The following is a 13,538-nucleotide window of genomic DNA, read 5'->3' as shown; positions in this document are numbered from 1 at the left end:
CCAACTTGACCAGATATACAGATGTTAATGGCCAATCTTAATAACTTATTAGCAGTTCCCTGGTGCTTCAAAATGAAGATTGTTTCACTCTATTAGTCGTCAGATATTCATTTTTCCATGAACGAAGATTGATGCAGTTGATAATATTCATATGTGTGTCTGGTGCTCTGTAGCTTTTTGACCCAAAAATAGAGAGTAAGAATTGCACCTGGTACCTAGTTCTGACCGTGTAACTTAATATCCTGTATACTCTAAAACGTTTTACTTTATAGTTTTAGTGTTGGTAAACTTCAAACAAAAGTCTATCTTACATTGTGTATATTTCCATCAGTTCTTATAGTTTTCGCTGTAATGACTGATGGATTTAGCTCGAGTTCAAGTGCGATGCAATTTTCTTGATAAAGTACAAGTCTCTAGTTCCACCAGCAAAATGGCTGAGAAGTTTACTATTCGAAATAGAGTAAAACAACCCAAAATCCTATGATCTAATCTAAAATCACCTACACGATTGAAGCTTTTTCTTGTTGTACTTGTTATCATATCATCTAATGCTTCCTGAACATTTCGATGATCACAACATCTTAAAGACTGGTTTTGGCAGAGCTGAGTATGATATTTTGAGGATCACATCAAAGAGGAAAAACATGAAGATAGCAAAGATAATTAGATAACTTCACATGTCTCATAGCAAATCTTAAGGGGTACCCTACCAATGTAGATAAATATTTTGCTCAAAGATCTAAACAGCAAAACAAAAGCTCCCAACAACTTCTATCCTATAACAATGCCAATGCAATGGCATACGGAAGGGACACAACACAAAAGCACAAAGGACTATTACTGATTTCTGGCATTCGTCCCCAACATAACCAGAAACTAGCATAAGTTAGTTTTCTCCACCAACAGTGGGGCTTAGACAAAAAGTTGATCAAAAAAACAGAAAACTTGTAGTGATATACTACATAGTTTTAAAATTCATCACATTACAGAACCAGAAATTTCCTTTAGCTTAGCAGAAGAACATTGAACTGCGAACATTCTTGTGAAGCCGAGGCAATGGAGGGACTAGAACAGTACCGGCTGTTGAAACTCCACCATGGCTCGAGGTGGCCTCTGAAATTTCATCAAACTTGATAAACTGTGCCACCTGTGCTGCTGCCAAGTGGGCATAACATATAGGTGCAACTGCTCGGAAAAAAAAAAATGTTCATCAGATCAGCATAGTAGTAGTATGTCATGATATTCTATATCTTTAACACCTTAAAGCCAGTAAAGAATCATAATTCGAGATTATTCTTACCAACAGAGATGGCTGTGGTACTTCTCTGATACCTGCAGTCAAGTAGTAGAAAAGATAAATAAAATCTCTCAAGGAAGGATTTAACAAGTAGTAGCATACATTCATAGAAGGAGATTGCTTGTTTGCTTACACATAAGACAATGAATGGACCAGCTCTTGCATGTCATCTGCTGAGAATCCAATTTCATCATGCAGAATATGGTAGTGTGTAGGTCTTGTTGTTCCCTGAATAGAAAAAAGATGACAGAAGCTCATCATAGAAGCAACTAATATGAATTGCAGAGCAGACTCAGAAAAGGGATTTGCAAACTCACAATAGGTCCAGCATGAGCACACATGTAGAAGTCATTGGTCTTTGGATGGCAAACTGCGTTGTCAATCACAGTCCCTGGCATAGGAAGTTATTTCAAGGAAGTTTCTACAGAATCAATCAATCAATCAAATCATACTCCACTAACAACACAAGCTAGGTAGCTAAAACTACAAACCAGGAGGAACATTATCCGGTGAGTTGGTCTGGAAAAATCTTGTGTGGTGGTTCTTTTGTGCAACAATGACAGTGAACTTTGGAGACCAATCTTCTTCCAGATGATTACAGGCCTAGAGAATACAGTCGTATTTTGTGATCAGAAAGAGATTAGGTTTCAGGGAAAAACTAAGCTGCAGTTACTGCACATTCAAACCTCGATAATCTGATTGAGCTCAATGTTAATGACTTGGTTGAACTGGGACTCACTTACTCCATCTCTGTACATCAGAGACAACTTTATCATTAGCAATGATTACCTTTTAATGTGCAGTAATTAGAAGAAACCCAAAAAAATATTACATAAGAAGCAGGTTTACTGAAATTATACCTGAAGATGATGATATGCTCAGGTTTCACATTTTTAGAACTAACGTAGAAGTCCCTGAGCAGCTCCCTGGAAACAGGACAAACTTCTTAAGCAACAAAAATGTATACAAAAAAAATGTCTAACCACAAACAACTACATTGAGTCAGCAACTACCTGAAAAGGCCCTCATCTTCGGTATCTGATACTTTCTTGTACAGAGAATCTATCATTTCCAGCTTTGGTGACTGTGTACAAACAGCTGCTCGATAGCGTGAAATAAAAGGCCATTGTCTAGAGCTGACCACCTGGTGATCTCAAATCCATAAAGTCAGTGACAGTCTAAGACCAAGAGAAGTAAGCAGAGTATAAAATGAGCAATAATCTTTTACTACCGCTGCAATGGATGGAGCATCTGCTCGTCCAGGTGAGCCATGAGAGACATCCATCCCAATAATGATAGTGGGGACTTTGGAAATCTGAGGTAGTGTAGGGGCAAGCTCTGTAGTCAAAAAGGAATTCATGCCGCCCAGCTGCAAAGAAGCACCAGATATGAAATAAGTGTTTAATCAATCAGGAGTCACTAATAATTGTTGTAAAAACTGTCAATTCAAATCTTGCCTTTGCATTTATTTTCAGGAGAACATTGGTAAGGTACTGATCATTGATCTTTGTAGGAGCAATGCATTGTGTAACAATTCCAAGATCAGCTAAATTCCTTTTCTTCCAGGGGCCTTCAGTATGGAAAATTACCAGGAAAAAGACAATTAAAAAAGATATTCCAACCATTATTATTAAAAATAATAATTAAATATAAGATCCTGAAGAAACCAAGATTAGTTGGTTCTAAGGCAACAACCATAAAGGTCAGAGTTCTTTCTCTCTGGAAGAATGCATAGAAGGAACTGAGGTGGAGCTGGAAGTTTTGATTTCAATTCTTCTAACATTTTCTCAACTCTCACAGGAGCAGGATTTCGCCTGTACTGCTGATTCTCCTCAAAGATATGCTGAAATGGTGGATTGATGGACTGCATTGGTGATGTAACACGTTAATGATGCAGAAAAATAATTTTACACAAACACACACGCATATATTGCACCCCAGAGTTGGAAAGGTACTTACAATTCCTTTCATTTTCCCACACCTTTGTAGATCCATACAAAGCTTACGAACATCACAACGGGCAGAAAAGTTCACAGCTGCCCAACGCTCAAGTTTGACCGGTTCAACCAATCGCTATATTGGGAAGACTCAAATTAAAGGATGAGCATGGATTAATCATGAGGAGAAAGTAAAAAATGATGAGCAAGATACTACCTTCTGGTTAAAATTCCATCTTCCATTTCTAGGAAACAAGTCTTGATCGTCCCCCACCCTCAACTGTAGTAAAAGTAATAAGAAATGTGAAGTCTTGTCAGTCATATATACTGTACAAACTCGAAGTCTATAATCCACAGTGCAACCTGAGAAACATTTAGCAATTCAAAGTGACAAGAGAACAACAACAGCGGTATATTGAACATTGACTATGTCACCTTTGGAGTTGGCAAGATACGACCATCAACTTGAGTAAACTGATCATTGATTGAAATTCCAGCAGATCCTAGAAGAGGGTCAGCCTTATAGTTGCTGGTCTTTAGAGCCTGCATGTTTACATGATGGTGAAATGCATAGCTTTTATGAAATGAGGACAAGCTACAATTGATTCAAGAGCTTACATCGGTCAATGTTCTCATCCTTTCTTGGGGCTTTTGTCGGGATTTTTCTACAAGGGAAGCTCTTTGTAGATTGGACAGGGCTTTGGTGTAGCGTTGCAGAGACACCAGAGAGCATAGCTGACAAGGCAAGGAAAAACTGTGATGTCACAACCTTAAAAGTAGCATATTAGCAGGTGTTGGTTGTCTAGTACCTCAAGAGGAATAAATGTTGGGTGCTTTGGTTTCCCAACGTTAATGCAAGGAAAATCTCCAGAATATTGTAAAGGAATACGGCGATGATGAGTGAAATAATCATAAACAGACGTCTCAACCTCTTGCATTCCCCCATCCCCATTTTTCTGCTTTAACGTGAAACTGAAATGCAAAAAAAACTGAGATTGAATATGTGCTTGATATCAAATCAGTCCAGAAAATGTGAAAAGGCAAAATGGATTCATAATGAACAAACTGACGTCTGCTCTCTGCAAGGCTTATCAGTGAGGCCGGTGATTTTGTATTCCCTATTTGAAGGGCTGGCCTTGATCCTCAGACTCTTCAGCATCCTCTTTGCCTGGACAGAGGAGCAAATATGAAAATTTAGAAGTTACAGTTGCAAGGAAAAGAGAATAAGTACTAGTTACCTTGGACCAATCAATCTGGTAAGGATCTTTTGCATTTTGATTGGCAAGAAGGAAATCTATCACTGCCCCTGGCTTCACAATCATTGTGGTTGACACATCTGCAAATTAAAAAACCATAAGATAGTGATACGGGGGTGAGAAAATGTAGTGATTTTCTGGATAACAATTTACCCATGTTCAATGAAAGGCCTCCCTGCGTGGCCCGGAAGCTTGCATGGAAACCTCGGCATCCTGAAACTCCTCCACCAAGATCAACAAAGTTTCGAGGCTCATTGTGAAAAAAAGACTGGCGCACAATAAGGCAGCCCCTGTAACGAAAAACCACACGAGTTTTAAAAAACCAGAATCAGTTATCACTTATCAAAGCAGAAAAATAAGCAATTCCATACCGTTTGGCAGCATGCTGCCTCAGAATTATGTCAAGCACTCTCACTGCCTCTTGATACTGTTCAGAATCTTGTCCCCGGAGTGCATTTGCAATGGCTTGCATTGGTATTTTTGCAGCATACTTAATTACCACTTTGTATGCCTTTGACCATGGCTGCTTCTTTGATCTTTTCCTATCAACATCACTTGGGCTCCCTCCAGGGCTGCCTCGAGTAGTTCTGTACACATGAAGCAAACTTTAGCTGATAAATACCATTGGATTATATTACAACAAGAGCATATAATAGAAATGCACAAAGAAATTTAGCACTACTGCACCTAGATGAAGAGACATCCTCCAGGACAACATCAAACTCAAACTTGTTCCCAGGCAGTGCACCAATAGTGAACAAGCTCTTCTCCCCATCATAAGCAAAGTCTTTGCCAGCTAGCTCCATTGAATAAGTTTGGTGGACCTTGTCAAGGATTTTTCGTCCAATTCCTTTTACCTCTACGGGGTTTCCATCTTCATAATTTATAGCAACCTGAGGCAATAATGATCATTATTATCTAGTGTAGTTTTAAATATATCAAGCCAAACACATAGCATTGCACATTGTATTTAGCTCAATGAAATTGAATGCAATGTGAATAGATGAAAGCTTACACTATAGTGGAAGAAGTGCCCATCAGAGTTGTTCATCCCTACTTTGAAATGGTTGGTGAGTAGGCGAATCTTCTGTCCCTTTGACCCAGTTCCTTGTCGAGCCATAGGAAGACGGTCTGATTTTGTTGCTGTACCTTCATCTTTTGAAGAGGCCATTTGTAATAACCTAGGACCAAAGGAAATATACTCAATTCATTGATTTATTCAGAGAAGGTTAAAGCAACAGTAATGGAATTGTAAGTGCCATTAGCCTTATAAAATGTTACAGCATCATCTTTTAAGTGGGAAAACACATAGATATAATCAACTCTGCTTTATTTATCCGGTCACTCAGCATACATGTATGCACATACACGTAGAGGCACATAACATAGACCAAAGAAATGAAACATGAATAACAGAGGGACTTAAGCTGAAATGAAATGAGAATAGGACATTCAAACATGAATAACAGACTATTACCTACCAATTAACCATCTATATGGTTGATCATTAGCATACAAATATACATTGGCTAAAGAGTGCCACAACAAACAAATTATGAAAACCATACTACAAATATTTTTCCTACTTTAATCGTATATCTATAAGAATTATTCACATCAGTGCAGAATAATACCTAGTAAAGAATCAAGGAATTCATGACAACATCCCCAAGAAAAAACAGAAAGAAGATGCTAAAATAAAGAGCCAAAAAAGGATTTAGACTTGGGGAAAAAAAAAGACAAATTAGTAGCATAATGATGGTTCTTTGAATAATTACTAGTTGTCATCTAGGTCTCAGGAAATTAACTGCAATAAATCTGGAACTACGAAATCTCTATAGAACATGCTACAAATGGTTCTCTATCATATGCAGCTCAAGCTAGGGGCAAACTGCAGATAGTAGATACAAGAAGAATAACATCGTACAAAGTATGGAATTATATTTGGATTGTGGAAGGCCTTCAAAGAGTTTAATAAAGGTAGTGGACTACTCCACTAGTCATGTTAAGGTTTTGAGTTTGATCCTTAGATTCTTCCATATATCCACACGCGAAGAGACATGATTATACATTCAAATTAACAAAAATGCACCATTTCAAACAACTTAAGCTTTTAGATTAGCTAGGCACATCTTGCAATATTGTAGTAACAGAAAGATTCAAATGACACACAGTAGTATCCAATTTTCAGACAAAGGGAAAAATATTGAACCACAACATACAGTAAAACTCCAGAAAAAATGACTAGAACATAAGAAGAGTATAACTCTTTAGACCCTTTATCCAAAAGAACAAGTAAATAAAAATTTAAGCTTAGTTAGTAAGAAAGGACCATATAAATGAGAGTTTAGAAACTAACAAAAAGACTCCAGAACATGAAGCAGCAACCACAGAATACCTCATGAAGTCATACATGCATAGCAAACATGGTTTACCTAATCAGCAGTTCAATTTCCTTATGATTCCATTCAACAAATACAGTATATTCCAACTCTTCAACTAAAGATTATTAACACATACATGTAGAGTAAAAATAAAAAGCATCTCAATGTATTAATAAGGAGAAACAGAGAGGGAACGGATATACATTGCAAGTAGACCCTCTTTTTCACCTTCTAAAATCAGACCTTAAAACCTCTGCAAACAGCTAAGAAAAATGAATTATTCAAATTTTATTTGCCTTTGTAAGTAAAGATAAAACCATATCCCTATTCCACTTTTATGCAAAAAGAACTAGAGGACAAATATATCCTTTTTTTGGCAAATCTTTTAGTAAATGCACCTTCATTTTACAAATGACTAGTATAATTATTAATTTGTACAAAGAAAACAAATCAGGATGCATTGCTATTTAGGGGGGGAAAATTATCTTTATTGCTGGAGTTGCAGTAGTGGACCAAAAAGAGCTAAGGATTTCATTTTTGGCAAACAAACTCAGAGCACATGGTCTGGACTAGGAGGTTGACTAAACAGATACTCCATTAATGAAGAGCTAAAGACACACACAACTCAACATGCAGAAGTAAAATAAATCAGAGCAAGAAAAAAACAAATATTCTTTCACCTTACAAATACTGTGTTATATACATATATGAATCAACATAAATACCAAGAAACACATATTCAGAGAGCAAAACTAAATCACCATACAGAAGAGAGAGTACTTTGTAAGTAATGGTAGTACAAAAATCTTATATAAGGATAAGCAGATGGCTAAATACTATAAAAGGCCACAAAACTTTACTACAACAATAAATAATGTAGAAATATTGAGATTGATAACAGCTCCTAAGAAATTAAAAGCACTTTTTTCCTTTTCTGGCTGATTAATAATGGTTTCTTTTCAAAACCCTTTTACCCAAAACGGAAAATGAAACGATTTCCAATGCTATGGGTTACTGTAAAAGTGAAACAGACATGGAAGACCAAGCAACAAAAGATCAAAACACCATTATATTCAAAACCTTCACATACATACAGTGATATTTTGCGTAACCATAAAAAAATCTTTCTTCAAACCCCCATATTGTATACAAAAAAACAGAAAATCTTTCAAGAAACACAGCATATTGTAAACAAACTAAAAACAAGAACCTCAGACGAACAAAGAACAAGAAAAATTATCAAGAAACAGAGCATAATGTGTACAGACTAAAAACAAGAAAACCTTTCAAGAAACAGAGCATATTGTATACCATCAAAAAAACAAGAAAATCAAGAAACAGAGCATAATATAGTATGCAAACAAAAAACAAGAAATTTATAAAGAACACCAAAACCCATATAAAGAAACACCCAGCTCATGAAAACCCATATATTGTATATACAAAGCAAGAAAAACCATCAAAACACATACACAAAGAGAAACAGAGCATAATATAGTATACAAACAAAAAACAAGTAATTTAATCAACAACACAAAAAACCCATATAAAGAAACACCCATCTCATGAAAACCCCATACATTGTATATTCAAAGCAAGAAAAACCATCAAAACACATACACAAAGAGAAACAGAGCATAATATAGTATACAAACAAAAAACAAGTAATTTATCAACAACACAAAAAACCCATATAAAGAAACACCCATCTCATGAAAACCCCATACATTGTATATTCAAAGCAAGAAAAACCATCAAAACACATACACAAAGAGAACTAGAGAAGGAGAAAAAACCTTAGAAATCTCAGAACGATAGAAAAAAATTGTTGCTTACTACAAAAGGTATGCAAGGTATGTATATATGTATATATAGCGGTTGTGGGGTAGCAACATAAGTACCTTATTGGCACACACTGCGTCTGCTGCTGCTGCTGCTGCTGCTGCTACAGCTAGTAGTAGTAGTAGTATTATACCGTATTTTGAGTGGTGAAAAAGCCGTACGGACCAGGCCCACCTCTCTCTCTTTTTGTCCTTTTTCTTATATTTCACGAATAATATTATATTGAATATGTTATTATTGGAAGTGAACATAGTATTAATGTATGTTGAATTAAAATTTCATTAAGAGAAAACGAAATAATTAAGTGAAGACATCTAATTAAAGAATACTAATATTTAAAGTTAATAAATAAAATAGATTTATTCTAAAGTTAAATTTTCCTTCAAGAAGCTATGTATATGTAATATGCCACACATCCCCACCCCCCTCCCATGTAGTAGGGAAATACATACTTATATGCACTCAATATTTACACTAAATCAAGTAATTTAACTTCAGAAGTTGTATAGGTGATTAAGTGATACATGAATGCATGTATCACTAATCTAATGTAAACAATGAAGGTAAGTTTGTTTTAAAAAAATAGAATTGAAACCATTTAGATCATGTAGTAAAATATGATGCTATTATGCGAAATCACTTATTTCTTCACCAAAAAATAGACCAAATACTTTTATTAAAATATAATTATTATTTTCTCAAAAGTACTTCTGAACTCTCAAAAGTTTTCCCAAAAAGAATAGTACTTTTAACTTCTTGGGGTTTCTTCTTGACATAAAATAATGTTAGAAAGGACAAAAAAAATATCACATCTTAAATAATTATTTGAAAATCCAGATAAGTCTATGAGTTGGAAGAAGTTGCTTAATTTGGAAAGAATTTTTTGGTGAGATAATTGGGCCCTTTAGATAATGTGACATAAAATAGCTCAAAATCACATGAAATATTAAGAGAAGTGCATCCAAAAATAAATCAATAAACACTTTGGAATCTATGAAGCCCAATATCTCAATAAGTCATACAACTAATCCTTTGAGAGTGTTTTCAAACTTACTTCCAATCTAGGGAAAATGGGATTATTTTTTTTAGAAAAAAATACCCCTCAATTATATATAAAATTATAATTTTGATTCTTGTGATATTTAATTAAGAATGTTTTTTTTAAGACTGAACTGGAATGTCGTCGAAAGAAATTCAGTATTTTGTAACGAAATTAATATAAAAATTGAAGTCAATTTTTCCAAACTGATAAAATCTGGTTGACGAACTTTCCACCTCCAAGAAAAAACATTCTGATCTCCTATCCTGAATGTCAAGTATAATTCATAACAATCTATCTTCTGGGGTGTATAAAGATTCTTTCGATCTAGTTACTCTTCGGGTGGAATGAAAGATTTTGACCTAATTGAAATGAGTTTTTGGTCCCTTGTGGCTGAATGAGGATGGATAAGCAGGAGGGAATTCCTATGGTTAGATTAATTGGCCAAGAAGGTTTGGAGATTTCTACTACGATGATTGAAAAATCTTTTACTATGGTGGAAAAAAGACAAGTGGGATGAGAGAAAAGTAAATTCTACGCGTAATATTTCAAATATATTAAAAATTATATTATCGATAAATATGACGTATAGGTAATTAAGTAATGAAATAATTAATATTATGATAAACTTGTAAATATTCTCAAGAGAATTTACTAATAGTTGACGGATTTGGGGTCGTTTGATTGGGAACAAGTTATCGCAGGATTAATTATCTTGAGATAACTTATCTCACCATGTATATGAGATAATTTATCTTATCGCTATGGTATAAATGGTGGATAAGTTATCTCAAACATGACAATCAAATAAGACACCAAAATTTTATCCCAAAACTATAAAATACCCCTTTTTAGATATGACATTCTATTAATAATATATAAATAGTTTAAGGAGTAGATTCTTAATGTTAGATTAGTTAGAGAAAATTATTAAATTTCATATTTATACTCTGCAGAAGTTTAAGAGACTTTACAATGATGGATAAGTCAAGTCAAATCAAATAAAGGGGGGTGGAATGACAGTTTAATTTGTCAAAACAATTACTGAAGTCACTGAAAGAAAAAATAAAATTTGATTTATTTATATTTCAAATTCAAACTTTGAAAGAAAAATTGTTTTTTTTTTAAATAAAAAAAAAATTACTTTCTCTATCTAGTGAAGCAACCATGCTATTAAAATTGACTCTTATTTTACCTTTTTACCTAATTTGACCCACTCTGTATGTAACTTGAATAATTTCCATTTCTTTGCCAATATTAAAGACTTATTTCTATTTTTTTTCTTTAATTTCTTATTTAGTTTTATGCGGGGTAGAAAACGAAATAACTAATACTCACATAGTTAATATCTGCATAACTAAAACTTGTTTACTAATACCTATATTATTCTAACAAGCTATCATCAGCGGCAAACACCCGAACTAGCTGAAGAGAATTCCACGTCTACTATATTTACATAAAAAGTAATTATAACCAAATGTAAATAATATAATTTTTCGCTCAACTTCACTCCACCCTAGCTACCAAACGACATTATTTTCACACCAAATTAAATTTCATTGTCACTATTATTTGTTTCACTTCTAATCTAAAATCTTTCATATTTAATTAAACGTTAACTAAGAAGAAAAGTTCTTCTAGTTTATTAGTTGTTTAGATCGAATGTTATAACACCAAGAAGAGTTCAAAACTTAGATTTGAGTTAAATTTCATAAGAGACTCAAGAAAAAGACTGAAGTCAACTTTTGTATAACAATGTATATATGTGTATCAACACTTTTTATATATTATTATACACATTTTTACACCTATAAATATATAATGTATGTGTCTTGTATATAACCGTTTGAGATTTGGGATAAAATAAAATATCTAGGATTAAATCTGAGATTAGATCTATACTAAATTTAGTGGGTCAAATTAGCCTAGGACTATAATCAGAATAATTTAGTTCGTGTGTCAAACGATAATCTATAAGTCTCCATGGATAATCTCCTTCTATAATTTTTATTTCCAAATCTTATTAAAAAAAACAATCCAAATCACTATTAATCGATTTCAAATTCTATAACCAATCTACTTAGACTATTTCTAACAAATTTAAATGCCCCCTTCAAATTTCAAAATCAAATTCAGATATAGAATAAACGGTTTTTTTTACTGTACATAAAGATAGAAACAAATCTATTGTATATGATGTATATACATATGAAAAAAAATTACAACGAATTGAGTACCTTTATATAGTTTTATGACGATACAGCTCTCTAAGAACAATCCTCTCCACCACTAGAAAAGAGAAGTTAACACACCTTTTTAAAGAAAAGAATTATGTGATTTGAGGTTTTTTTTTTCCCTTTCCTTCCTATTTATATATTAAAAAATATATTGCTCATATAATGTTTTTTCCTATTTTGATTTTCATTCATAATATTGAAATTTTTTGTAATATGTAAAATATCATTTATTAATAGTGTCAGAGCCATCTAGATTTCCACTAAGGGGTTAAAATTTTCTTTGAAGAATATATTAAAAAATTTAATCATATTTATCCTTGTATTATAGAAAATAAGTTAAATTTACCTTTCATTATACATTTTTCATATACAAAATCCTAACATTATACAGTTGACCATGACCCATCCAATTAAATTCAATTTTTTTCTTAAAATATACTCCCTATAGTCCAATATAAATGAATTATTAAAATATTTTATATAACTTGAAATGAATGAATTTTACAAATTTTAAAAATGTATTAATTTATTTTTCTTCAGAATAAGCCCTCTTTTTAGTGAGATTTTCAACTAATTGTAAATCACAAATAATGACTATCCCTACTTCTAAAAAGTGTTTGAAAAAACCAAAAGGGTAATATTGACAAATTAATTTGTGGTTATAATGTCTTTATTGTTTTTCTGCAACAATTCATTTATATTGGACTTGAGGGAGTATTGAGTTAATGTTTGGTCATATTTTGGAGATTTTTTATAAAAAGTATCTTCAATATATGTTTGACCATAAAATTTGATTAGATATTAAAAATCTGAAGGTCAACTATTTTTCAAGTAGACAAAAACTTGTTCAAAATTACAAAAACTCAAAATTTCAAATTTAAAATCTATGACCAACTAAGCTAAGGTGATTTTTTGTACGTGCACGAGAAAAATATTATAGACGATGAAAACTCAAATTTCATACAATACCATTTGAGAAGTGCAAAAGCAAAACTATTACTGGCAAAATATATAATTAGCGATTTGCACCCCTAATCTCCTTAATTCTTTTCAAAAACCATAAAGAGTTCACGTTTTAAACTATTTACATGGCTAAAATAAAAAACTTAACAAATTATTATATTTGTTAGGATTTAAAATTGTAATAATATAATTAAATTACTTTTTGCGAATAAAATAATTGATTGTTTTGATCTTACTTTCTTATTACACACACAAAGCCAGAAAAATAAACATTCTCATTGACTTTAAAACAAAACAAAAAAATCACTCCAACAAAAAAGAAAGAAAAAAGAGAAACCCACACAATTCTGAATTTGCTTTTGTTAACTTTTATGGATCGGAAATACCATCGAAGGTTTTTGTTTTATTTATTTCAAGATTTAAAATCGAGAGTTTAAAAAATAAATTCACTGGAAATTAAGTTTTTCTAGTTTATTAGTTGTTTGGTAGACAAATTAAATTATTCTGAATTATAGATCTGGACTAATTTATTCCACCAAATTCAATATAATTATAATCCCAAATTTAATCATGGATATATCAT

General features: G+C 32.8%; 1 protein-coding gene across 1 annotated transcript; it reads right to left on the bottom strand.

Annotated features, from left to right (window-relative positions):
• Window positions 1-700: 700 nt before the first annotated feature.
• On the bottom strand, window positions 701-5,661 carry LOC102593796 (protein argonaute 4-like). The gene is made up of 22 exons (XM_006347628.1): window positions 5,506-5,661; window positions 5,178-5,383; window positions 4,862-5,077; window positions 4,644-4,780; window positions 4,473-4,570; window positions 4,305-4,402; window positions 4,044-4,206; window positions 3,853-3,969; window positions 3,670-3,777; window positions 3,452-3,514; window positions 3,257-3,370; window positions 2,993-3,161; window positions 2,755-2,867; window positions 2,529-2,666; window positions 2,311-2,441; window positions 2,158-2,223; window positions 1,984-2,047; window positions 1,789-1,900; window positions 1,615-1,688; window positions 1,431-1,525; window positions 1,301-1,332; window positions 701-1,185 (listed from the first exon to the last, which is right to left on the bottom strand). The coding sequence occupies exons 1-22, from the start codon at window positions 5,659-5,661 to the stop codon at window positions 1,010-1,012; spliced, it is 2,646 nt and encodes an 881-aa protein (XP_006347690.1). The 3' UTR covers window positions 701-1,009.
• Between the last annotated feature and the right edge of the window lie 7,877 nt (window positions 5,662-13,538).

The sequence above is a fragment of the Solanum tuberosum genome, unplaced genomic scaffold (genome assembly GCF_000226075.1).
Source record: "Solanum tuberosum cultivar DM 1-3 516 R44 unplaced genomic scaffold, SolTub_3.0 scf00092, whole genome shotgun sequence".
NCBI classification, from domain to species: domain Eukaryota; kingdom Viridiplantae; phylum Streptophyta; class Magnoliopsida; order Solanales; family Solanaceae; genus Solanum; species Solanum tuberosum.
This window is presented reverse-complemented; position numbering and strand designations above follow the sequence as displayed.

Coding starts and splice junctions, on each gene's coding strand:
- LOC102593796 (XM_006347628.1), bottom strand. CDS start 5,661: ATGGCCTCTTCAAAAGATGAAGGTACAGCAACAAAATCAGACCGTCTT. Junction 5,078..5,177: donor GAGGATGTCTCTTCATCTAG/GTGCAGTAGTGC, acceptor TCATGTGTACAG/AACTACTCGAGGCAGCCCTG. Junction 1,526..1,614: donor GTGCTCATGCTGGACCTATT/GTGAGTTTGCAA, acceptor TTTTCTATTCAG/GGAACAACAAGACCTACACA.